Source organism: Trachemys scripta, chromosome 1 (assembly GCF_013100865.1).
Source record: "Trachemys scripta elegans isolate TJP31775 chromosome 1, CAS_Tse_1.0, whole genome shotgun sequence".
Lineage (NCBI taxonomy): Eukaryota > Metazoa > Chordata > Testudines > Emydidae > Trachemys > Trachemys scripta.
Window position 1 is genome coordinate 44,908,336 of NC_048298.1, and position 24,392 is coordinate 44,932,727.

Genomic DNA, 24,392 nt, shown 5'->3' on the forward strand with positions numbered 1-24,392 from the left:
TTTTTTTTGGGGGTGAAAAAAAGTTTTGGCCAAAAAATTTCACCCAGCTCTAGTCACAGTAACTATTGGCAGTCCAAAAGAATATTTAAAAAAGGATTTTGTGTCCAGGGAAAACTAGAAATGTTGTTAATAAACTTTTGAAGGGTATGAGTTGGGATACACAACACTTCCCTTAGTGGTGATATAGGGATTGTTCTTTTTGCCCTTATCAGAGAGAACATCTCAATTTAAAAGGGCTTGGAAAGTTCAACACCGTTTCCAGAGACATTTTTATACATCTACATTTAGCTTAGCAACCATAAGATATAAAACCCACAAGGAAATAGACAGTAGAATTGTCTTTTTAACAAACCAAACAAAGCCAGATAGTGGAATTGTACACAGTCTTAATTTTATTGACATGCTGTACATCATGTTGTCTACTTTGGTAATAAATAGAATAAAAAATTTAATGCATTTTGTTTGGTAGGCAGTGTTCACTTAGTAGAAGCAGCAGAACATTTCTGTTGCAACTATCATGACTTGTTACATAAGCAGTTTGAGTTAAGAGAGTTTTTATTTAAATAGAAGCTTAACATACTTGTCTTGCCAGAACGCTTCCATGCATCCCAATAAAGGTAACTTTGGATGCTAGTGGAGATGTCTCTGGGATACTGTCATTTTTTTTTCCAGTTTTACTATAACATGCAATAAAAAGGACTAGTGGCATAAAAAGGAGATGTTTCAAATATAAAAATTCTTTTTATACAAATATATTTTTCTTTATAGTGCATAATCACTCTTAAAATACGGCATTCTCGTAATAAATGTTTGCAACAATATTAAAATAAATAAAATATTCTAGAGAAAAGTTCGGTTGCATCTGAAAACTGCAAAACAGAAGCATATAAAAACTGATTCCATTATTAAAGTCTACTTCAAGGTTTTTGTTCTTTATACAAACTATGATAAAAAGCATGTAAAGGTGTCTGACCTAAACACACAGAATATTACTCTTCAGCTGTTGGAAGTCTTGCCATTTACTACAAGGGGACTGCCCATATTAACATGGACTCCACCCAATTAGTGTTTGCAAGGCTGGGCCAATAGTCGCCTAGATTCTAAAAGGAAATATTAACTCCCATGATCATCTTTTAACTGCTGAGAAATGAGCAGCTTGCAAGTCAACATCCCCTTTTTCCTTCATTCTCACCTGCATGCTTGGAACTGTGCAGTGTTATGAAAGGGCATTTGCCTTTTCTGCAGTGCTGAGATACAGTAAGTGCCTGAAGAATGAGTAGGAGGAAATATTCTGAGTGGGTCACTGGTGCTTTCTCAACCCCTTTTCAGGGAGTAAGTGAACCTAAAACTATCATTGTACATTTTTGATTTTAGTGTTTTCCATTCAAGCTTGATTTTTTTTAAACATTCTTCCTCTGCCACCTTCCCCTCCTCCCAAACACACGTCAGCAAAAGTTTTGAAAATTTGATGAAATGATTAAGTTGGTCTAAACGGATTCCTACCTCTGCCCATCATCTACTTTTGTTCCACAGTAAAGCAGCTTTTACAAGGAAGCCCGCTTACCAGAACAAGTGGTAAATCTTCAATGCCTCACACACAATTTGACCATTGAAAGGCAGCCATTTCCATAAATGTCATTTAATGCCTCCTGAAAGTTTGAATCTGTGCTTGTTCCTGCATTTTCAGTGGTGTTGGTCACGCTTCTCCCGTTTTTGAGGTACAGTACTGTATTCCCCCAAACTCCACCAGTTAACTCCTAAGAGGAAGCGTTTCCACCCATTCTCACAGCCTGGTCTCCTGCACTTCTTCCTCTGTCTCTTCCTGCAAGGCACTGATTTTGGGTCTAGACTTGCGCTTGCTTGAATTTCTGCGGTGTAGTGGGAATATCTTCAGGCGATCGGAGTAGCTGATAGCCTGCCTGAAGGAATTCTTTTCATTTAGCAGCTTCTGGATCGACTCGTATTGCCGCACTTTATTCTCTTCTATTACCTAATGAAACATGTTCAATCAATTAGACCTATATCAATAGTGCTGATAGAATTCAGTTAACTAAATAAACTAGCGGGGTAGCACAGACTGATAGGAGGGAAAACTTCAAGGACTTACATTGGGAAAAGAGCAAAAAAGCTGTCTTTACATAGTTTGAAATGTGAAATGACTGACAAATTTTCATTACAAACCAAAAGAGGAGTTTTAAAATTATGATGTTTAGGAAATGTTCCTGGTGCTCAGTTTCAAAAGTGGTCCTTTTTTCTGTCTATCTCTTTAGCTCATCTTAACTATGAAAGGTTTGACCTTAATCTCCCAATATGTTTTGTTTTATTGGCATTGCTGAAAGGTGTCTTCTTGTATTTTGGAGGGGACTGGAGGAATCCAGGTGCAGTTCATGAGGGAATTACAAAGAGTTATATTATAAAGAGCTTCATAATATAATAAATCCACTCCAAGGTAGGCAAGGAAGGGGTTAACCAGGGGCTTATTAAAGCAGGGATATATAAAAAAGCACTGAAAGGTTGGTGGAAGGGAACCAAGGGGGAGAGCTTTCCTGCCTCAAACTCAAGCTGCGTTTACACTCCGGAGACTATACCGGAATAGCTATGTCAGTGTAGCTATGTCAGCATAACCTTTAGTATAGACACAGCCTACACCCATGGAAGGAGTTTTTCCATCAGTATAGGAACACCATCTCCCCAAATGAAGTTAGCTGTGTCGATGCACCCATTCTTTTGTTGACATAGCTGTGTGTACACCGGTGTTAGGCTGCATCTTTCACACCCCTGACCAATGTAGCTATATCAATCTCACTTTCAGATGTAGATCAAGCCTCAGGCTAGGAAGCAAGCAGGAACTGACCCTCTTGCTATGCTGTTTAAAAGAAACTATGTACGTTAAGGATTGTTTGCCATTCTGCTATCCTTTGTTTGCTTTTTTTTCTGGGGTATTTTGGACTTGCCTGAAGAAAGCTCCAGTCCCTTTATGGGCTTGTCTACACATAAGCCGCTACAGTGACACACCAGCATGTTCTCCTGTTGGCAAAGGTACTCCTAGGTCGAAAGGAGAATTCTCCCATTGAGTAGCACTGTCTACACTGGGGCTTAGGTTGGTTTAACTGCGTCACATGATGGGTGGATTTTTCACACCTCTGAGCAACCAGTCTAATTTCCTGCCATTGTCACCCTAATGAGGGGCAGGACACTGGGATGAAGTGCATGGGGGTGTTAGCACAGCAAAGAGTCAGGGCCAGCCCCCATGTGAGAGTGTGTTTAGTGCCCCCAACTGCTTTAATCCAGCCCCAGAGGTGGGAAGAGGGAAAATGTGAACAGGCATGGAGCTGGGGGCAGACTGGTGTTAGGGCTGGGTCTAGGGGGCAAAGAGCTCTGCTACCTGATCTTGCAATGGAGAGCTTTGGGGGAAGGAAGGAAGGAAGGAAGAGGGGTACATGGAGACTTGCAAGGGGTGATGAAGGGAAGGTACAGCAGACTGAGGGGACCTGGAATGTACCTGGGTTATCAGGAGTATGGAGGGGGATAGGGAAAAGCACCACATTTTACCCATGTTGTGCTTTAAAAGGTTAAAAACATCCTATTATAAAACTTTGAGCCTAAACATATTTTGTGTGGATAAAACCTCTCTCTCTCCACTGTCCAATATCCCATCTTCTCCCACCCAGCTTGTATGGACTTGATAGAGTATATTTCCATTACAGGGCAAGACCAAGGGGAAAAGATATGGCTAGGTATATGGTGTACATTGCATGGGTGATAGTGGTACTTAGGGAATTGACTGGATCCCTTATCTTTTCATTTCCAGACATTCTCATTTTTTAAATTAAATAGTTCTTAAATGTTTGGAAAGAATGTATATTTTCTGGGTGTTAGCAGAACTCCACTGAAATACACTTTAACTGTGTGTTAGAAGATTTTTGTTTGTGAATTAAAATGTATAACTAGAAAGGACCTTAATGAATCAGGCCCCACGATGGTCTATGCAAAGAACTCCATATTTTACATGAGTGTACAGTCCAGTATAAGGTATAACAATAGTGGTTCAAAAGGGGTATATCTCATGTATTGCATAGTCCACTTCCGTTTCAGATTATACTCTTGCTATCCAACTGCATAGTAATGCAACTCTAAAACTGCTTTACATTAAAGAGAAAACCATGCACTTTACAAAATGTATATGGAGGAAAACATTCTGAGCTATATTGTAGCAAAAGAAATATTAAAACATCCCTTTTCTCAGAGAGCCAGGAAAGTATACAGGAAAATATCTGATTTTAAGAGCCACTTCTCAGCTTTCACACACAGTTCATCCCGTTTTCTTTACTAGCCATTGTTATCTACTGAAAAACATAACTACAATGCTGGCATTTCCTTAACAAATGATTAACAGTTTTTAACACAGAAAGGAAATTTCAAGTTGTTTCTAGAGAGAAACACAACAGTCTAACCATCTTAGGCAGGATACTTCTGTTGCAGTTCTCTAGTTACTCTTCTGCTATATGTCCTCAGATTAATTAAAAACAGGTACAGACACCTGCATATTTGTTGTAGTAATGTACAATAAGATGACAATTCTTAGGCACTTCCAGCCAATTAGAATAAAGAAGGCACCAGGTATTTGAACTGACCCCGGGCAGCAGATATGGCTAATCTAACCATAGCAGAGTTACCTAAAATACTGTGCAAAGCCCATATCTGTCAATTATAAGGAAATCACTTTAAAAAGATACAGCACTCACCAAAAATTGCTGACATTCCAACATTGCTTCTAGCCTGTGTTCTGAGAGTATTACTGTACAGTTTGCAAATGCATGCTTGAGTGTTTTTCTAATCACCTGGAAGGTTCTGAAAGATAAAACAGGTTTGGCATGTAGAATGTTATACAGAAATTGGCACATTTTAGGAAGTTATCAACTTACAGCCTTTTAATACTGAGCTGCACAATGTAAAGATTTCCGAATGACACACACACAAAGTTACACTCCTGCTACAGTAAATTGCACTTATAAAATTTAAGTTGTAATTAAAATTATTTGACACATTTTTATAATTCTACACTGTATATAGAAATTTATAATGTCCCTTTTAGTAAATGTGCTATCCAGTATTATCATTATTTTGGGGTAATTCCCCTATTTCTCTGGTTTGGCTAGAGATGAATTGAACTAGTTCATATTCTACCAAACACAGCAGTGGAGTTTAGTTAGGCCTGTGATTTTCACCATTCAGTGTATTAACAAGTGTGTATCCTGTGCTATCATAAAGTGCCACACTCAGGATATGTCTCCACTCCCATATGTCAGGCCCATGCCAACTGACTCAGGCTCGCGCAGCTCGAGCTGCAGGCCGTTTAACTGCAGTGTAGATGTCCGGGCTTGGGCTGGAATCCAGTGTCTAGGACCCTGTGAGGTGGGAGGGTCCTAGTGCGTGGGCTAAAATAATAAGAGTGGTGGTGTTAGCTCTAAACATTGTTTGTATTCACACACGCTGACAATTATTGACTTATTTGAGGCTATGGCACCTTGAAAAGGCATCAGAATTAACAAATGTCTTCCAGTCTGTAATCTTTCAATGGCGGTTTTTCTCATTCCATATTGTCCAGTGGATAATATCTAAGGTATTACTATCTCTACAAGGTGCTGTCTCTCAGACTTGCAGTTCCTAAGAATTATATCCAAAAATGAATGCCATTATAGGAGACACTACCAGGGAGAGGCACTAGCAATTGAGAAATGGTTTCAGAACAACTGAAACAATTGGTACTTGATCAAATATATTACAAGAAAGAAGTATTTTGCACATGCAGTCGCTGCTTTTTATAGGCTGAAAATATTTTTCTTTCAAACCAGTAAAAGACACTGTTATAGCAGTCAAGTGGCTGTACAGTGAATGAATTCATCACAGGAATGCTCTTTTTTTTTTTTAATCCCTCGCACTAGCCTCAGTGAACATTTAACCAAATATTACAGTTTTTGCTCTGGTGGGAGATTGTTTAAAAAGTTTCAGACAAAAGATAAAGTGTTTTTATTGCTGAGTTATAAAGCTCTAAAATAGGAGTTCATTCCAGGCAACTGTCTCATTTCCTTGTGCTCCCTCTAAGCTGTTTGCTAGATCCACCTTTTCGCTACAGCCTTACGCTTATATTGTGAACTCTCTGGGGCAGAGATTGTCTTTGTTATATGTCTGTAGAGTGACTAGCTTAATGGGGCCTTGCCCTCCCGGTGCTACTGTGCTGGAAATAATAATTAGTAATCATAACAATAACATGCTCTCGTGTATTGAGCACAGGGCTAACAGCCTGGAATTCCTGGGTTTCTAATCCTAGTTCTGACTAGCTTTGTGGCCTCAGTCAATTCCCTTAACCCCTTTGGGTCAAACTTAGACTTCATATAGTTAATGGAGTTGTAGTCATGCATTAGGGATGAATTTGGCCCTCTGTGTTAGTTTCCCCACACATAACGTAAGTACCTACCTCCCAGATGTGGTGTTTGTTTGAAGTAAGTTGTAAATATTTTTATTAAGGGGTAAATTGTGACTTGAATTGTACACCCACACAAGGGAGTAAGAACCCAGGGGAGTACCCTCTGACTGTGTAGGAGTAAGTGGGGATACTTGCCTGCTCACTCTCTCCTGGGAACGGCTAGGCAGAGAAAAGTAGGGAATGGCACTCTTCTTTCTACCATGCACACTCTGGCAGAGTAGCTGAGCCCAATGCAGGCGTAGTAATGTACCACTGGTACAGCTCACCTGTAAATTACTAATCTTCCTGGACCAAAGAGAAAGCAGGGGCAGGACCGCGTGTAAGGCACAATGATTCCCAAGGTAGCTACTGGGATGGTACAGTTTATGTACCATCCCTTGCTCAGGGCTGTACCTTAAGTTGCAATCTAGCCCTAAAATGAACTAGAAATATGACAAAATAACTTTCTCTGCTGTTCTCCCTCACTGACTTCCCTACCTCACACTGGAATATAGTAAAAAATCAGAAAAACTTACATAGGATCAAGATGAGCACTTGGTTCATCAAGCAGCAGGATTTTAGCTTTACTGAGAACTGATCTGGCGAGACACATCAATTGTTTGTGCCCGTGGCTGAGGACATAACCACCATCTAGAAGAACAAAATCAAGCTGGCCTGGAAAGTGCTCTATTACAGACTTCAGTCCAACCTGCAGGAGATAAAAATCAAAGGAGAAAACTGTATGACAGAAATTGGTACTGCTGGTTCTTTGTTACAGCAACCCATCCTTTTAACCCCTCTGCTTTTTGATTCTGAGACTGAGCAGAAAATGTGAATTGAAGGAATGAGAATCTTTGGTATAAAATTATTCAAAACAAAGAATTGGAAGAAGTGAAAGATCATGCATTTTTGATTCAGACTGAACACTGGGGTGTGTGTCAGAACATTGAGTGTTAAAGTTGTTTGCTTATAAGACATAATGAGATTTGGTGTTTTGACCAAAACATTCTGCGTCTAAAAGGAAAGCAATTCATGTTATTCAGTGGTGATGTGCGTCACCAGTAATGCTGAGGGAAGATGTTTCCAAAAGCAGCGGGGCTCCTTAGTTACTAGGAGTAGAAATCTCACACAGCGCACTACACCAGCAGAGAAAATAACACAGGTCTCCAAAGCAGTTGTAACCATGGCTTTGAGACTATTTTCATCCACTTCTTCCTTTGTCTGAAAGATGACAAGAACACCACACACTTTAGCATGTTTCCCCAAAATGCCTAGACTCACTACAATCTTTGGCCTGCACAATCTTTCACTGGCATCGTCAGAGAAACTTTTACCTTACCAACTGCTTTTGTGAACTTCAAAACTCAGAAATATGCATTATTGTATTGCTATAAGTTATGCAACAACTTAACTTACAGTAAAACTGAAAATAGTAGTTATAAAGGGCAAAACTGGTTTTGTAATTTTGCAACTCATTTTCATTCTGTATCATAAGGCAGGAAGAATTCCAAATCCACTTCCTTTTCATCTAATACAGGAGCTCTAGCAAAGAAGAATTCCTGAGCCTAGATGATGAAGTTCTGAAGAATTCAGTTTGGTTTTTGGTTTGATTTGGTTTTTTTCAGCAGCATACCAGCTGTGTGCAGGTCACTGCTCACTTCTTCACTCCTCAGCTATCTGCTCATTCACTGAGCCAACTGATACAAGTAGAAAGGATGCTTTCATTCTAAAATAATGTCTGTGCTGGTCATGGGGCCAAATTCTGTTCTGATGTACATTCTTTGCAACCCTTCTGATTCTGACTGAGAGCAAAATTTGGCCTAGGGAGTCTACATGTCACTATAACATGATGATGCTGAAATATTGTGCCAGCATAGTCCACACACCACCTGGGTGTGGTCTAGTGTCACTGAGACCACTTAGAGATTAATGAGTCTGCTACAGCCTTAGCAAACAAATAAGTGGCTTTTAGCTTATGCAGTAGAGGCTCATGCATTTAGCTCCAAAGATCCCAGGTTCAATCCCGCCTACAGACAACCAGAGTCTATTGGTGTTACATCAGCACCACAATAAAATGTTCAATATAGTCATTCCATACTTTGACCTTGAACCACAAAAGTACTTACACCCCTAAATCCAGGTTTATGTGCCTAAATGTCAGTTTCAGGCTTCAGTGCAATTCACAAAAATCCAGCTGAACCCAGGGGGTGCCTACATTTTTGCAGTATAGTTCCTAGACAAATATATTTCTGCCTCTGGGCATGCGCACTACTGCCTCCCTCTAGGCATCTGAGCATTTTTCTCCTGCCTAAACCACAGAGTAATTTACAAACCAGGGGAAGATAGGTGCTTGGTCGTCTTACTCACAGGCAGAGCCAGAGCTGCTAGGTGTGCTCGGAGGCTGGCTACTGCATCAGGTCCTCAGGTGAGTTCACACAAAACAGCTTGGGGGTGGGTGAAGGTTGCAGCAGGGGGACTTGATCCTGGTCACCTACATCCTGGATTAATGCTCTAAAAGCCAGGCTGTGGAGTCATTCTCATGCTTGTGTGCTTTCTCTCTCTCTCTCTCTCTCTCTCTCTGGCTGAAATGACTCTAATTATTTATCCAGAATGCAACAGCTTCAACAGGAGAGATTGAGGGAGACCTACATCAAAATATCCCATAGGCTGATGACTAAGCCATGCACCTGAGAAGTGGCACATCCAGTTCAAATCCCTTCTCCTCATCAGATGAAGGGGGGGCCTTGAACTTAGGGTCTCCTACAACCAAGATCAGTACCCTAGCCACTGGGCTAAAAGTTATGAGGAAACTTTCCATCCCAACTTCTTGGGGCAATGCCTTAGATGCCTAATACTAAAGAGGGTTCACAGCTGAGAATTGCTAGCCAATTTAGTACCTCCATGCAACCTAGACTTAGATGACTATCTCTGAGACGGGCAGGGTTTAGCACACATTCCTGTTAGCACACATCTCCCAATTGCTAGCTTAATTGGCTCCCCACTTGCATGCTGGGTTTTGTGGATTTCATTCTAAAGTGCCTCTCTCTCCTCCTGTACTGTATAGGGAGCCGAGGCACTTAACTCAGGCTTTGCAAATTGCAGTGAGTTCTAGTGGCAAAAGTTAAGCATTGCAACACTCAGCATCACAACGCCAAAGTACCACTGTGAATCTAGGCCCTTGATCTTAAACCTGAGTTGCAAAGGAAGTTTAAAAGTGATGTTGACTTCAGCAGTAGCTGCTGAATGTCCTCACTGCACCCTGCAGCAGCTAAAGTGGAGCAGAAGCATTTAACACCGGAACAAGTGAAAATTAACTTTCTTTTTATGTTGTCCTCTCCAAGTCACATCAGCTGTTTGTAGCATTCTCTAACAAACCAGCTTTCAAGAGAGCACAGAGTCCATACACAATCAGATCAGGCCTATTTTTTAAAAATGCATAGGATGATTCTGTAACATTTCTGTTTCACTGCTCTTTGTTTTACATTTTTCAGTTTATTATTTTATATGCTAAAAAACTGAGAAGGGCAGGTTTTTTTTTTCTTCTTAAAGGGAATTTCCTGACTCCTTGTGTTATGTCCCAGAATGGCCGCTGCTCCCTAACAATGCACTTTCAAATAAAAATTCTTCTTGGTGTTGTAAATAAGACCTAGCTCTTTAAAAATCTCCTTTTTAGTTTATACCTGGAGAGGAAATTCCCAACCAAAAAACACCACTAGAATTTGCTTGTCTATTCAGCAGTGGGAGGAGTGTCCCATGCCTGGAACTCGCAGGCTCCTAGAAGACTAAGTGAGGAGAGCCCAGATCGCTCTTCCCTCTCAGCTACGCCTGTTTGAAAATGTTATGTCAAATTTTAGTGACTGGAAAATTGTTTTTTGACCAAACTAACATTTTCACAGAAGGTGTCTGCATGTTTCAATAAATATATAAAATAATTTTTAAACGTGTCTTTTTCCATTTGGAAACCAAAATTTTCACTCAAAAATAAATATTAGTTTTTGGATAAAAATTCATTTTTTCTATTGAAACGTTTGACATAAGTGAGACCCTCCCCCATCATTTTAGTCAAAATTTTCCACAGGGAGATAAAATAATTCTGATCAGCTCTAGTCTGAACCTGCAGCCACTAACCAACTCCCACTTCTCATCCCTGAAACTTCCACCACAGTCTGTCTAGGGGGATGGGAGAGAACAATTATGGTGCTCTCTTCCCTGGAATGTAAAGAAAGAACCTCCTGCTGTGGACTCTGTGAGCAGGGAGAGAGATCCAGCCAAGCCCTGGATGCAGGAAGCAACCTGTGCCCCACTACCCGAGTTGCCAGAAGTCCAGGAGACAAAAAGGGGAAGAGAATTTTTCTGGTGCTGGTTGGCTGGCTGTCTTGTCCATTCCATGGGGTGAGTGGTGCAGGGAAGACAGTGGCCAGGTGGGGTGTTTGAGGGAGGGCGTGACTGAGCAGAGCTGACTGGGAAGAAACAAAATGGGGACTGATAATGAATGGGGAAGAAGGTAGCAAGAGCCAGGGATAAACTGTTGGAAAGGGGTATGTAATGGGGTGTACAAAATCTTCAGGGCTTTACAGGAGCACTCCCTTGGACACAAGGCTCTCTGCCCCCAATTATCTAGCATGGAAAGAAACCCCAGAGAAGGCATAGGAACAGATTAATGCCCTGGATCTGAACTGAGGAAGCTTTGGGAATAAAGGCCCCATTTGTGAGCCCCAGAGTCTGATCAGGACTAGCAGATAAATGGAGCTCCTGAAAAGTGAACTAGCAGAAGTTCATTGCTGAATCTGCACTAATGGGAACAGGTGATACTCATCACTTGATCAGGAGCTCATGGGAAGAGCTGGCTTTCTCTTTGAAGGGGAGAGAGTGAGAGCCAGGACCTAACTCTTCACTGCCTTGTATCCTGTCATCACTAAGGTTAAGATTTTGTCGTGGGGTGTTTTTATTAAAAGTCACAGACAGGTCCTGGCCAACAAACAAATCACCAAAGCCTGAAGCCCTGCTGTGAGGTGGCTGACAGCCCGAGCCCTGCCAGGGGAGGGGGCTGAAGTCATGGAGGCTCATCTAAACGCACAAAATCCGTGACCTCCGTGACGGTCTCATAGCCTTAGTCATCACTTATACCTGTGTAAAGTGAAGTGTGAAGTGCTACCAGAGCTATCTTACAACCACTCTGAATAGCATTAAATGACACCTAAGCAGGACTGTGGGGAAGCAGGTTCAAAAATCTCATCAGAGAAGGATCTCCTTATGTTCCAAAAGTGATTGGTGTGTGTCCAGCTTATTTCTGGGCTGTATGTTCCTTTGGGTTTGTAGGTAATTATGCTGCTGGTTACACAAAAGTTGAGAGTGACCAGAGAGGTTGGCGACTATTGCCTGGATCCTGAAGCTGGCACCTTTTGAACTAAATCTACACAATGATGTGTGGCCCTCCTCAAGAGAGAGACTCCTAATGTTTGACACAGACTCTTGGAGGTTGCCATGGAAACAAGGGAAGGCGAGACTAGTGGTGATAAAGGTGGAAAAAGACTGTTGGGATTGGCAATGCTGTACCATAAATTAATTATCCAGTCAGATATGCAGATACCAGACAGGGAAAGGTAAGTGCAAAGGTTGTGGTTTGTTTTGTTTTTTGTTCTATCGTCTTGAAATATTGGCACTCCTTACCATGATCTGTACATTATTTATATTTTTATATTTTAATAACAGTTGGCTCTGAGCATATTTTGATTTCTATAGTACTGTTATTTTTGCCCATAAATAAAACTATAGTCATCTGGGGTCCAATCCTGCAAGAATTTATGCATGAACACAAATACATGCACTGTTCATATGCATATATTTAAACATGTACAAGTGTTTTCAGGATAGAGACTCTGGTTTGCATAGTACAAGCTTATCTTTAGTTGAGGAAACTTTGTACTAACTTTTCCATTAAAAACATGGGTTTATGTATCCTGGGGAGCTTGAAGGAACATTACCAAGTCATCAATGTAGCAAGAAAACCATCAATTTCTACCGGTTTGGTAAAATCGAATCTAAAGCTCCACTATGTTTCCTCCATTCCCATGGGACTTCTGGGTTTGTTAATCCCATCCCAGAATGCATCTTTCCATGATATAAGTTGCTGCATGTGTTGGAAGGAGTGATGGCACAAAATGCTGCATTCTGAGTTGTCTTTAGTAAGCCAAGAAGTGCTAGGGAATTGCAATTACTGAAAAACATTTTTGATAAATGTAAGGACTGGGAATGGCTGAGCCATTACAAACATTGAATCTATCTCCCCTTGTAAGTATTCTCACACTTCTTATCAAACTGACTGTACTGGGCTAGCTTGATTATCACTTCAAAAGTTTTTTTTTCTCTTACTTAATTGGCCTCTCAGAGTTGGTAAGACAACTCCCACCTGTTCATGCTCTCTGTATGTGTGTATATATATCTCTCCTCAATATATATTCCACTCTGTATGCATCCGAAGAAGTGGGCTGTAGTCCACGAAAGCTTATGCTCTAATAAATTTGTTAGTCTCTAAGGTGCCACAAGTACTCCTGTTCTTTTTGATAAAGATTAGTTAAAACGTATTACTGTGCTGAATGCCCATCTTGGCTTCTTATCCCCAAAGAAGCCCTGCTAGTTGGGATATGAGGCACCTATTAGGTTGCTTTTCATTTCAACTTTATAGTTCATCTTTAAAGATTCTGATTGAAAATTATGTCTTCTAGTGACATTTTCATATGACCAGAAAAACACCCGAATGATAAATGGTGCAATGAATGTTCTAAACAAACTTCCTCATCTGTGTTTCTTGCTGGGTCATCCAGCAGAGCCATATCCTGAAACCTCACCTATGCTAAATAATAGATCAGAGCACTCAGACTGTGTTCCATGCAAGTTTTATTAATGTTTTCCTCTTCTTGGCTCTGCCAAAAGCAGATTTGTTGGGTAATAAGCAAGGTATTAACCTTTCTCTGTTTTGTTTCTAAGACACTATGTAATGTAACACAATACAACCACTTGAGCTACATTTTGTTTAATTACTGTTGTGGTTGAGTCAGACACTGAACAGTAACAGGTAGACTTAATGCCCACAGACAGTTCTGAACTGCATACAGACAGTCCCAAGTCTGAGTATTTTTAGGGGGTTGGGAGGACAAAAGAAGAGATTTGGATTATAATGAAAAAATCATAGACTATCAGGGTTGGACGGGACCTCAGGAGGTCATCTAGTCCAACCCCCTGCTCAAAGCAGGACCAATCCCCAACTAAATCATCCCAGCCAGGGCTTTGTCAAGCCTGACCTTAAAAACCTCTAAGGAAGGAGATTCCACCACCTCCCGAGGTAACCCATTCCAGTGCTTTGAGAGAAGCATTGGAGAAGGTGAGTGAGTGAAAAACCCAAAATCTGTTTAGCATCTCCTTACTGGGGCTGAGCTTTGAAGAATCGAGCATTGCTGAGGGGATAGGCAATTTACACGTTGGCTGCAGCTGACTTTCTAGGGGATGTGGTCACTGTTAAAAAGATACATCACCTGCTCAGTACTTAAACTCCAGTTTACAAAGCGTGGGCTATATGGTGTCAATTATCTGCCTACAATATGTCTGTGCAAAGAACTTCCTTTGAAGTCCACAGACTGATGGCAGGCTATGGCCTGGTGATGTAAAGCTGGTGGTTTAAGGAACAAGAAGCAAGGGTAATTATATAAATTTCTAAATCTCTCTTCAATCTGGCAGTGAAAGAACAATTATTAGAAAGACCATCTGCAAAACTGTCTTAGGCCTGGTCTACATATAAAATTTAGATCAACCTAGCTGCATTGCTCAAAGTGTGAAAAATTCATGCCCCTGAATACCATAGTTAAGCCAATCTAAGGCCTTGGCTACACTTACCAGCTAGTTCGACGGCTGGAAATCGAAGTTCTGGGTTCGACTTATCGCGTCTAGTCTGGACGCGATAAGTCGAACCCGGAAGTGCTTGCCGTCGACTGCGGTACTCCAGCTCGGCGAGAGGAGTACCGCGGAGTCGACGGGGGAGCCTGCCTGCCGCGTGTGGACCAAGGTAAGTTCGAACTAAGGTACTTCGACTTCAGCTACGTTATTCACGTAGCTGAAGTTGCGTACCTTAGTTCGAATTGGGGGGGGTAGTGTAGACCAAGCCTAACTCATGGTATAGATGCAGTTAGGTCGATAGAAGAATTATTCTATCCTCCTAGCTATCACCACTTGGAGAGATGGATTAACTATAGTGATTGGGGGGAAAAAAATTCCGTCACTGTAGGAAGCATCTACGCTGTAGCACTTCGGTGGTATAACTGTGCTGCGATACTACCCATAGTGTAGACATGGCCTTGATAAGAGCTGTCAAATAGAAGCACCTAATACTTGCCATTTAAACCTGTAATTGTTTGGTTTATACTTATCCCATTTAGACTGTAAACTCTTCTGGGCAGGGACAATGTTTTTTGTCTGAGCACCGTGTTATGTATGATGCTACATAAATAATAATTGTATAGTTATTGAGCTAAATTCCTTCCTACTATAACTCCCTTTATTACAAGGGAGTTACACAAATAGTATTGATGAACAGCACAAATAATATTGAACAGCTTTACCTCATCTGCAACTTTCCATAATTCTTCATCACTCCATTGTCCATAAGGATCCAAGTTTTTCCGAAAAGACCCAGAAAATATAAACACTTTCTGTGGGAGAACAAAATAAATAAGAAATCATTTTAAAACTGCATAGCATACCAAAAGTGTAGATGGTGGGGAAAAAATTGTCAGAAAATGCTGTTTTAATTAAACCAATTTTTTTTCACAAAATGGTTTTGACAAATTCATTTTGGAAAGAAAAAAGTTTTGAAAATGTCAAAATATCCCATTTTGACATTTTTTGAACAAAACATTTTTTCATTTCAAAATGACTTTGTATTTTGAAATTGACTTCATTATATATTTTAAAACATTACTTAAAATGCTTCTTCAAGTCCAGATCAATTCAAAATATTCTTTTTCAGAATTTAAGTGCCCCCCAAAATTCAAGGCTTTTGTCCAGATTTTCGATAATTTTTTTTTTCAAAATCTTGAGTTTTCCTATGAAACAGAAAATCCATTTACTGACCAGCTGTAACCAAAAGTTACCCAAGCTTCATAACACTTCCTTATGTATCACCGCAATCCAGTGTAACCTTAACAGCAGTTCTGGGCCTCAGTTTAGTTCCAGTGATACTCAGCACATAGCAAAGTCTGAGTCATGAGAGGAATAGCAATAATCCATTTATACAGGTGTCTTGCACAACTGACGCTTTCTTCTGCTCTTTTGTGTGCCTGTCAGGGAGGGGTGTGTGGAGAGGCTAGAGATTTCTTAATCTTGAGAATGATCTTTCTCCCACTGAAGTCTGTAGGAGTTTTGCCTTTAACGTCAATGTGATCAGAAGCAGTTCCCTTTCTTATTTTTACAGGTATAAGTGAACATCTCTTAGGCTAGGTCTACACCCAAAAGTCAAGCTGACACAGTTACATTGCTCAAGGGTGTGAAAAGTCCACCACCAGTGTAGACAGCGCTAGTCAATAGAAAAATTCTTCTGTTGACTTATCTACTGCCTCTCAGAGAGGTGGATTAATTATGCTGATGGGAGAACCACTTCCATCACTGTAGTGACGCTATAGTACAGTTTGTAGTTTGGAAAGTGATGGCACAGCTGAAATTAAATATTTGCTTAATCTCTTTTTACATTATAAGGGTGTATTAGATTCTGACAGAAATCAAATACTGTACTTCAAATGGCACTGAGATTGCACAACTATTCCTAATGAGATGAAACTAATGTGACACCTGCTGTGTCACTTGATACACCTTATTGCCTATAGCAGACAGAATTTACTGTCAATGAATGTCACAGTATCTTAGTGGGAAATATTATAATGATTGTGGCTCCTTTCCCTGTGCACACTGAACAAATATTAGTTGTAGATAAAGCTGAGAGCCAATTATTGTCTCTTCATCCCTTTTGTCTTCCTATTGGAAATGTTTATTTAAAAGAAACATATTTTGAAATGAAAGTGATTACAACTGTTTAATTTCTTGCAGAAACTGACTTTTAGCCTTAGTGTGTCTTTTGATGCTTCTAAAAGTGGGACACTGATAACATTATCTAAAAGCAGGTCTGGCTAGGGGAATACACAGGATTCCCCACATAGTTTGACCAAACAAGCACAATCATAACCTGAGGTGTACCTGGGACTCCAGTCCTCGGGATACCCTAGAAATGAATTGCTATATGATGCCTTTGGTCAAATTCCAAAGTGGTTTTGATATGTGTTCAAATAGCCTTAATTCAAAGAGTTCAGATATAAATTGGTGCTATTCAGGGCTCCAGAAATGAGAAGCCGGTGCTGAGTCCCACTCTGGTCTCACTGGAGGTGCTTAAATGAGGTTCCTGCACTGCTGGTCAGTGTAAAAGAGGATTCTGTCTGGAGGGCAAAGAGTATAAATGTGCTCCCCAAGTCCCTGGGTAAGCTGGTAGAACAATGTCCTCCAACTGAGCTGGGCTTCCAGTTCCCTCTTGCTCAGCTAAAGTGATGCCCCCTTTACCTCTCCCTCATAACTCCAGGCAGCAGGGACCTGTAAAGGGGTCACAGTTCTTGGTGGTGATGAGCATATTTGCATCAGGATTAGATTCTTATGACTATTGGGCACTGTGGAGCTAATAGCAGTGAGAAAACTGTGTTCTGGTATGGCTTCAGACACACTTCATTTGTCATATAGTTAACTACTAAAGTAGCTATTTTAGTCCTGCAGCAGTGAAGAAAAGTTAACTGAACAAACCAGTTTTTAGAAAAGGTTCATAACACCTAACTAGCATTCCTTCCCAAGTGCAACACACACAAAGTACAGTATCTTCTTGTTCTGAAACTGCTGCTTTTCCTGTTAATGCTGCTTTCAAAAAATCTTTGCCTTAAAGTATGGCACCTAAAAAAGTGCATTTTATTCCCAAACGAGGTGTGGCATTGTCCTGAATTCTGGCAGCTTCCTGCACAGTTCAGCAAGACGTTTCCGTCTTTCTAGCTCCTTCATATCTATACAGGGCTCACTTGTGTAAATATTGTGCAGTGCGGAGTCCAATTACAAAGAAGCCACTGTAAATGTTAGATGTTTCAAGGGAACAAATGGATAGTGAAATATAGGGAGTTGTATGCTGGTTATGAGTGCACCAAGAAAACCTGGCAAATGTCTCGGGGGATTGGTAATAGATATGAAATCTTCTGCATCTTGGGTACCAGTTCAAAATCACCCTAGATGAACACTGACAAGGTGGTGATATGATCTACAGTTTATAGTCAGAAATGGCATCCTACAATAGGCAAGAGTCAAGGTAAAATAGTGCAGAAATACAGTAGTAAGTAGGTGTGGTGGTAATTGCCACCAAATACTGTAACTGACCCCTCAAAAGAACATCACTGAGTGCTATCATACGAAAGTCCCCTCTAGATGTCTGGTAGTGTGCTAGGGGTACCACAGATTTGAAGTTGAATGCTGTGTAGGACACAGAAGTGCTAGGCCCTTCAGAGGCTACTCACAGATGTGAGTAATTATTTTTGCAGGACTGCTGGAAACTAAAAGGTGCAAATACCCTAGCTATGGTTACTTAATGACAACAGAAGAGCAACCTCTCAGTTCCTAAAGCAGACTCTAGTGGCAGGCCAGTTCAAGGTATAAAGGTAAGAGTCTTGTTGGAATCCCAGCAGCACGATTCCCCAAGGTGTCCCATGAGCAGCTGCCCCCACACCACCTGTTTGCAGGCCACTGTGCTGTGGCAACATGCTGCTTCTCTGCCCAGCTCTCTGCTTTCAGTCCCAGCTCTTAAGCTGCCTTCTGCCTGCCCTTAGTTCTGCTGCCAACTCCCAAGCTCTCACACAGTCTGTCTCTCAGCCCAGCCTGGTCCCTTCTGACTCCAGAATACTTTCTTCTCTGTACTCTGGGGATTAGATTCTGGCTGGATATTGACTTGGCTAACACAGCTCCTTATACTGGCTAAATCCTTTCTCCCTAGCTCAGTGAAATTTGAAAATGGGAGGCAATTAAATAGGCATTTGTGTACATAGCTACCGTTATTACCCATGCAGTTACATGCAGAAATATAGACCTATAACTGCATGTATGTTTTCTAGCAGGAATCTCATGTCACTGAGCCAGAAAGTGTGCTTCTTAGTTAGTAATTACATCTAGTGCAAAATGGAGTTTACACCTAAAACCTCTTGCATAACAAATTCCTATACATGATAGACAGGAGCAACCCTCCTCCTTCATCTACACTCTGTTCTAGAATATGGAGAGGGAAATACTGTCTATAAGGGATCTCAGGCTCTTTCCAAGTTTCCCTCATATCCCAACAAAGGCAGACAGATTGGTTTGATTGGCCCAATGAGGGGAACCATTTGTTATAGGAGAGAACCAAAGCACCCTGCACAGCTCTTGGAATCCTGATTTTGAGACCTTAAAAATGTCCCTTTGGGACTGGGACATGAATGGGTTTAACAAGTTCTGCCATGTTTCCCTCAACCTATTTCCTTCCCGCAAGTGACACTGTCCCTTGTCACAGGCCAGCCAATAAGTTTGTGCTGGCCTAGATGATGATCACTAAATTTATTTCATTAATAAGTGGTAAGAGTGCATGTATATTTTCATTCATGAAGAGTTATAATCAGAATATAAATTGTATTCTTGTATCTTCTGAGTTTTAACTTTGAGACTGGGAAAGAAAAGAGATTTTTTCCCTGTAAAGTTTGGCATTATTGTGCATATTGATATTACATGAAATACTAAGTTGGGGAAATATCTCCTAGCATAAAGAATGAAACTTTAAAAATTCCTGATATATCCACCACCAATACCTGAAAAAAAATTAGGTCAGGAATTAGCTGTCGGAATCAATTACCTGACAAACCATACTTGCACTGCCATTAAGATTCTGGAAAATAGTGTCCTGGTATAAATAACGTGTGTAAAATATTGCAAGGCCTAGTGAATGTTTGACCTAGTAATCTCGAGTTTGGTACATTATTCTTCTAGTTATTTATTGGGGCACTGACAATTTGAATTCATTTAAATTCACTCTTCTGATATAGTATCCTTTAAATTGTGTACTCTGGTGTGTGTGTGTGTTTTTTCTTTTACGCTTAAAGATATGTATAAGGATATTTCTGCCAATGTGTAGGTGAGCCAAGAAGAATACCTCTAAACTTGTTCAGGCCCACCACTCCTCCACCCTGCCCTTTCTCTCTGTACATGCTCTAGCCAACTGCCTCTTCAGTAGAGCTGGTCAGAACATTTTTGCCAAAATCAAATTGTGGGAAAATGTTTTTTCCGCGCATACTGATATTGACAAAACTTTCATCAGGAAGGCTGACCGCTAGACTCCCTGGTGGTTAGGTACTGGCCTAGAATGGGGAAGACCCAGGTTCCAGGACCTGCTCTTCATGATTTTGAGTGATCTGGGATGGAAATCCTGCTCTGAATCAAGCAAAGCAGGGACTTGAAGATGGGACTACCCCAGGCCAGGGCCCTCTATCTACACATATGCACACCCTTTGTGAAAACATTTGAAGGATTTAGTTTTCATTCCAACGTGGAACGAAAACTAACTTTGAAAGTTGCTGCACAATGGAATCGTCAGCTCTACTCATCCATTCTGCTTCCAGCTTTGCTGCTGCTCCTGGCAAACTCTCTCACACTCTCACAGGTTTTGGAATTGAGGAAGAGCATGCTTCATTGTAAAACAGTGACAGTGACTACACATAAAGTGCAGTCACTGGAAGAAAGTAAGCAAACTGAAAGAGAAATGTTTTTCTCTTTCAATCATCTTCGAGGTTATCATCATGGGAGCAGGTAAAACATTTTCAGATGGAAATGTGATTTTTTCAAATTGAGGGTGTCCCTTTAATCTCCATATGAAAAGGTTTAAATGTTCTGGTTTCACAGACATCTGTGAATGCTTTCATCAGTTTTAAAATATTTACAACAGAGAATTGGAAGATAAAAGCACTGAAAACTGTAGGGCTTTCTGCAAGCTTTTCAGGACCTAGTCCTGCAAGGTGCTGAGCAACCCCTGAAGATACTAATTGCCCTCATCTCCCATGGATCTCATCAGGAATTGAAGGTGCTAAGTACTTTGCAAGATTGAACCCTCAGAGCAGGAAACAATCTCTATGCTGCCTTCAGTAAGCATGTGGAGCCTTTCCTGATCTCTATAGGAGTTCTGCACATGGATCTAAGGCAGCAGATGGCCCACTGTATTGTAATGCTGATTTCCCTGGATCCACTGCAAGATTTCAGACTTTGCAAAACCCTTGCTATGGGGATCTATGGGGAGTTGCACTTTTCAGCTTTCTGCATTTTACAGAGGCTACTTGTAACCCTGTATAACAGCCCTGCCTATGAACTCTGAAAGGAAATGGTCTCAGGAATATAAAGAGAGATACGGAAGGAAGTAGGTTGAATAGTATAAAGTCAAACCACCATTTGAGCTGGAAACTGGTAAACGTCACTTTTCCTTCTTAACTCCTATAAAATGAAGTGGGGGGGGGGGCGGGGATGTAAGAACAAAAGGTATCATCACTTTTCATTAGCTTGCAGTCCCAGAGAGTATATTTAACCTATTCTCCATGTCTGATTTCTTTTAATATATATTGGGCATTTAAATCTGTAAAATTGTATGTGATATACTGCACCACACTGCCAAAAGGCCTGAAATAGGACATCATGATCACATTTGATGTGATCAAGGAAATATCAGAATAAGAGCCTCACTCTCTACATATCATTCAGTGATGCCGTTCCCTTGCCTATACTCCTTCATTTTGTTCTCAGGCTCCTCTTCATTTTATTCTAATGAGAAACAGGCCCCAACCTCACAGTACGCTCAGATCCAAACTGGCTCAATTTCTGAGGCCATTTCTTAATTTAACTTCGTCATATACCTTGAGGTGTAACTTCTATGAATGACAGTGACAAGCTAACTTACTTACATTGAGACTGGACCTGGCTGCCCACTCTTGTTGAATGCACAGGCCTGTAAATCATTGGGATGTAACTGTTGCTGGAGGTGGGCTAGTAAGCCTGCCCTGAATAATGAGGTGGGTCTCTGTATCTGGGACCAGATATCACAAGTTATTGCTTCACATTAAAGTTTTCAAACAATATTCTAGAAGGGTATAAACCCCCAGGGCAAAAGCCAACTAATAACTGATGAGGGATAAGAAGAAACTTCCCCTCTGGGCAGCTATTCCATCCTGTCCCCTGTTTGGTTTCTTGCGTCTTCCACTGTAGCATCTACACCTCTACCCCGATATAACGCTGTCCTCGGGAGCCAAAAAATCTTAGTGTGTTATAGGTGAAACTGTGTTATATTGAACTTGCTTTGATCCACCAGAGTGCTGCTTTACTGCGTTATATCTGAATTTGTGTTATATTGGGTTGCGTTATATTGGGGTAGAGGTGTATTATTAGCCACTGTCAGAGAGGGGGAGCCTGATTAGATGGATCACTGGTGTGATTCACTGCAGGAACCCTCATCTGTAGAAAGGGCAACCATTGGCAATCATCTGTAGAAAGGCATGCCACAGGGCAACTGAGGCCTTCCATTATCACAGAATATCAAGGTTGGAAGGGACTTCAGGAGGTCATCTAGTCCAACCCCCTGCTCAAAGGGGGACCAATCCCCAACTAAATCCCCAAATTGCCCCCTCAAGAATTGAACTCCCAACCTTGGGTTTAGCAGGCCAATGCGCAAACCACTGAGCTATCCCTCCCCCCAATTTTAAGAAATGGCAAAGATGGGGGATGGTAGGAGAAGGGAAGGTTGTCATGGGGTGATTGGTAGTGTAGAAAAAATCAGCCCTTCCAATGTTCTTACATTGTTCAAACAGCCTTCTCTAGGACTTTGAATATCTGTGGGTTGTTGTAGGCCAGATTCCAGGAAGGGGATAAACAACCCCCTGAGATGAAAGATAGGGAACAAAAGTCTCTCTATTCTCTTGGTAGAAGAGGCTGCGTGGTATATGTAATGTTTTTCCCCCTACAGGGAGGGTGCTGGTGGAGAGCTAATCTCACTCTGTAGTTGGGCATTTCTGAGGATTAATGTGCAGTTTTATAGCAAGTGCTCAGTGTTTGACTGTGGGGCTTGAGGACAGGAGCCCCAAGTGCAGTACAGACCTGGTAGGGGCCTGGCAGCCCGGCCCACAGGCCATGCAACTTTATTTAAGAGGCTAAAGATAATGTTTTTTTGGCACTGGGTTCTCTTTAAATGTCCACATTAAAAGCACTTTAAAACTGGACTACATGCATAACTTTTAACAACTAGCCCATGTTTTTGGCTAGTGGAGGAGCAGGTTATACAACGAATGGCATCTCAGTCTAGTGTATTTTGCTAACAGCTGCAGAATCAAGTTTGTTTTTACATTAGTGCTTCTATTATTTATTTGGGTATTTGGCTACTGTCACTGAAAGGCTTTTATTAATAATACTTTGCACTGTGATTACCATAACCACCGAGGCTACTTAAGTGTACCCACCTTCACTATTACCTTGTCCCCTACTTCTGTGTGTCTTTAGCCATATGTTATGTCTTGCGCGCTCTCTGGAGCAGGGAATGTCTGTTTTACTTGTTTGTACAGTGCCTAGCACAATGAATGCCTGATACCTGCTTGGAGCCTGTAAGTGCTACCAAAAGATATGGATAATAATAATAGTCCCTTTCATCCACAGATCTTGTGCCCTTTTACGGAGGAATAAATATTATTATTGTATTTGACAGATGGAGAAACAATGGAACTCAGAGGTTATGTTCCTTGCACTAGCTTATATAGTTGGAGCAAAGCTGGAAGTAGGATCCAGGCCTCCTGATGCTAAATTCTTTGTCCTACCCCCTAAAGAATACTGCACTCCTTTACCTTTCGGTGGGGATGGGAGTGAGGTTTGGGGTGGGTGATAGGGATTTTTTTAGGGAGGGGATTTTCGGGTGGGTGATAAAGATTTTTTTGGGGGAAAGCATGAAATAAACTGCCATTTACTCAGTTTCTAACACCTTCCTTTGGTTCGTCTTTATCTGTTGCCAATTTAGACATGCTACCTCAGAGCTGGTGTATTTTTTGTTATAAATTTGCATACCCTTGACTGACATTGTGCTTCACTAGGAGCATATGAGCAGAACTCCTCTGGTTGGCATTCACTTTTTTTACTTTTTTCATTTTTTTTTTTAATTTGTTTCACCTATTTCCACTAGAAAGGATTTGTTGGTATAGTTATATTGGCAAACTGTTCTAGGGGAGATGCAGCTTACAGTAGCAAATGAATTTTTGCTGGTAAAGCTTATACTATCTCCTAAATGAAAGACATTTTATGCTGGTATAACTGTGTCTACACTAGGGCATTTGCTGGCATAGCTGTATTGGTTAGATATTTGATTCTTCCTCCCCACCCTCCCACTCCTAACTAACATAGCTATGTTGGTAAACCGTTAAAATGGAGACTAGGCCGGAGACAAGGGAAAATAAGGGAGCTTACAAGATGAAACAGTCAAACAAGGGGAGGTGAAGAAACAAAGCGATGAAGGGGGGAGAGAGAACAGGAGATAAGTCAGCTAACCAGAGGGCAGCTTACCAGCAGAGTCTGGGATCAGTAGGCAGAGTATGACCAACCAGGCTGTCAACAAAGCACAGACAGGAAAAGAATCTGACTAGGAAGTTATGCATAAGAACATAAGAACATAAGAATGGCCGTACCGGGTCAGACCAAAGGCCCATCTAGCCCAGTATCCTGTCTACCAACAGTGGCCAATGCCAGGTGCCCCAGAGGAAGTGAACCTAACAGGCAGGGCTGGCTCTAGGATTTTTGCCGCCCAAAGCAAAAACAATTTTGGCCGCCC

The 24,392-nt window shown here is 41.1% G+C and overlaps 1 protein-coding gene across 1 annotated transcript in view; it reads right to left on the reverse strand.

The window, feature by feature from the left end:
* Positions 1-391: 391 nt before the first annotated feature.
* CFTR (CF transmembrane conductance regulator) overlaps positions 392-24,392 on the reverse strand; it is a 132,179-nt gene continuing 108,178 nt past the window's right edge. Inside the window, exons 24-27 of the mRNA XM_034757727.1 lie at positions 15,079-15,168; positions 7,003-7,175; positions 4,746-4,851; positions 392-1,990 (exon numbers count right to left, since the gene is read on the reverse strand). Of these exons, the coding sequence (XP_034613618.1) occupies positions 1,784-1,990; positions 4,746-4,851; positions 7,003-7,175; positions 15,079-15,168 (576 nt within the window). The 3' untranslated portion in view covers positions 392-1,783. The remainder of the gene's footprint in view (positions 1,991-4,745; positions 4,852-7,002; positions 7,176-15,078; positions 15,169-24,392) is intronic.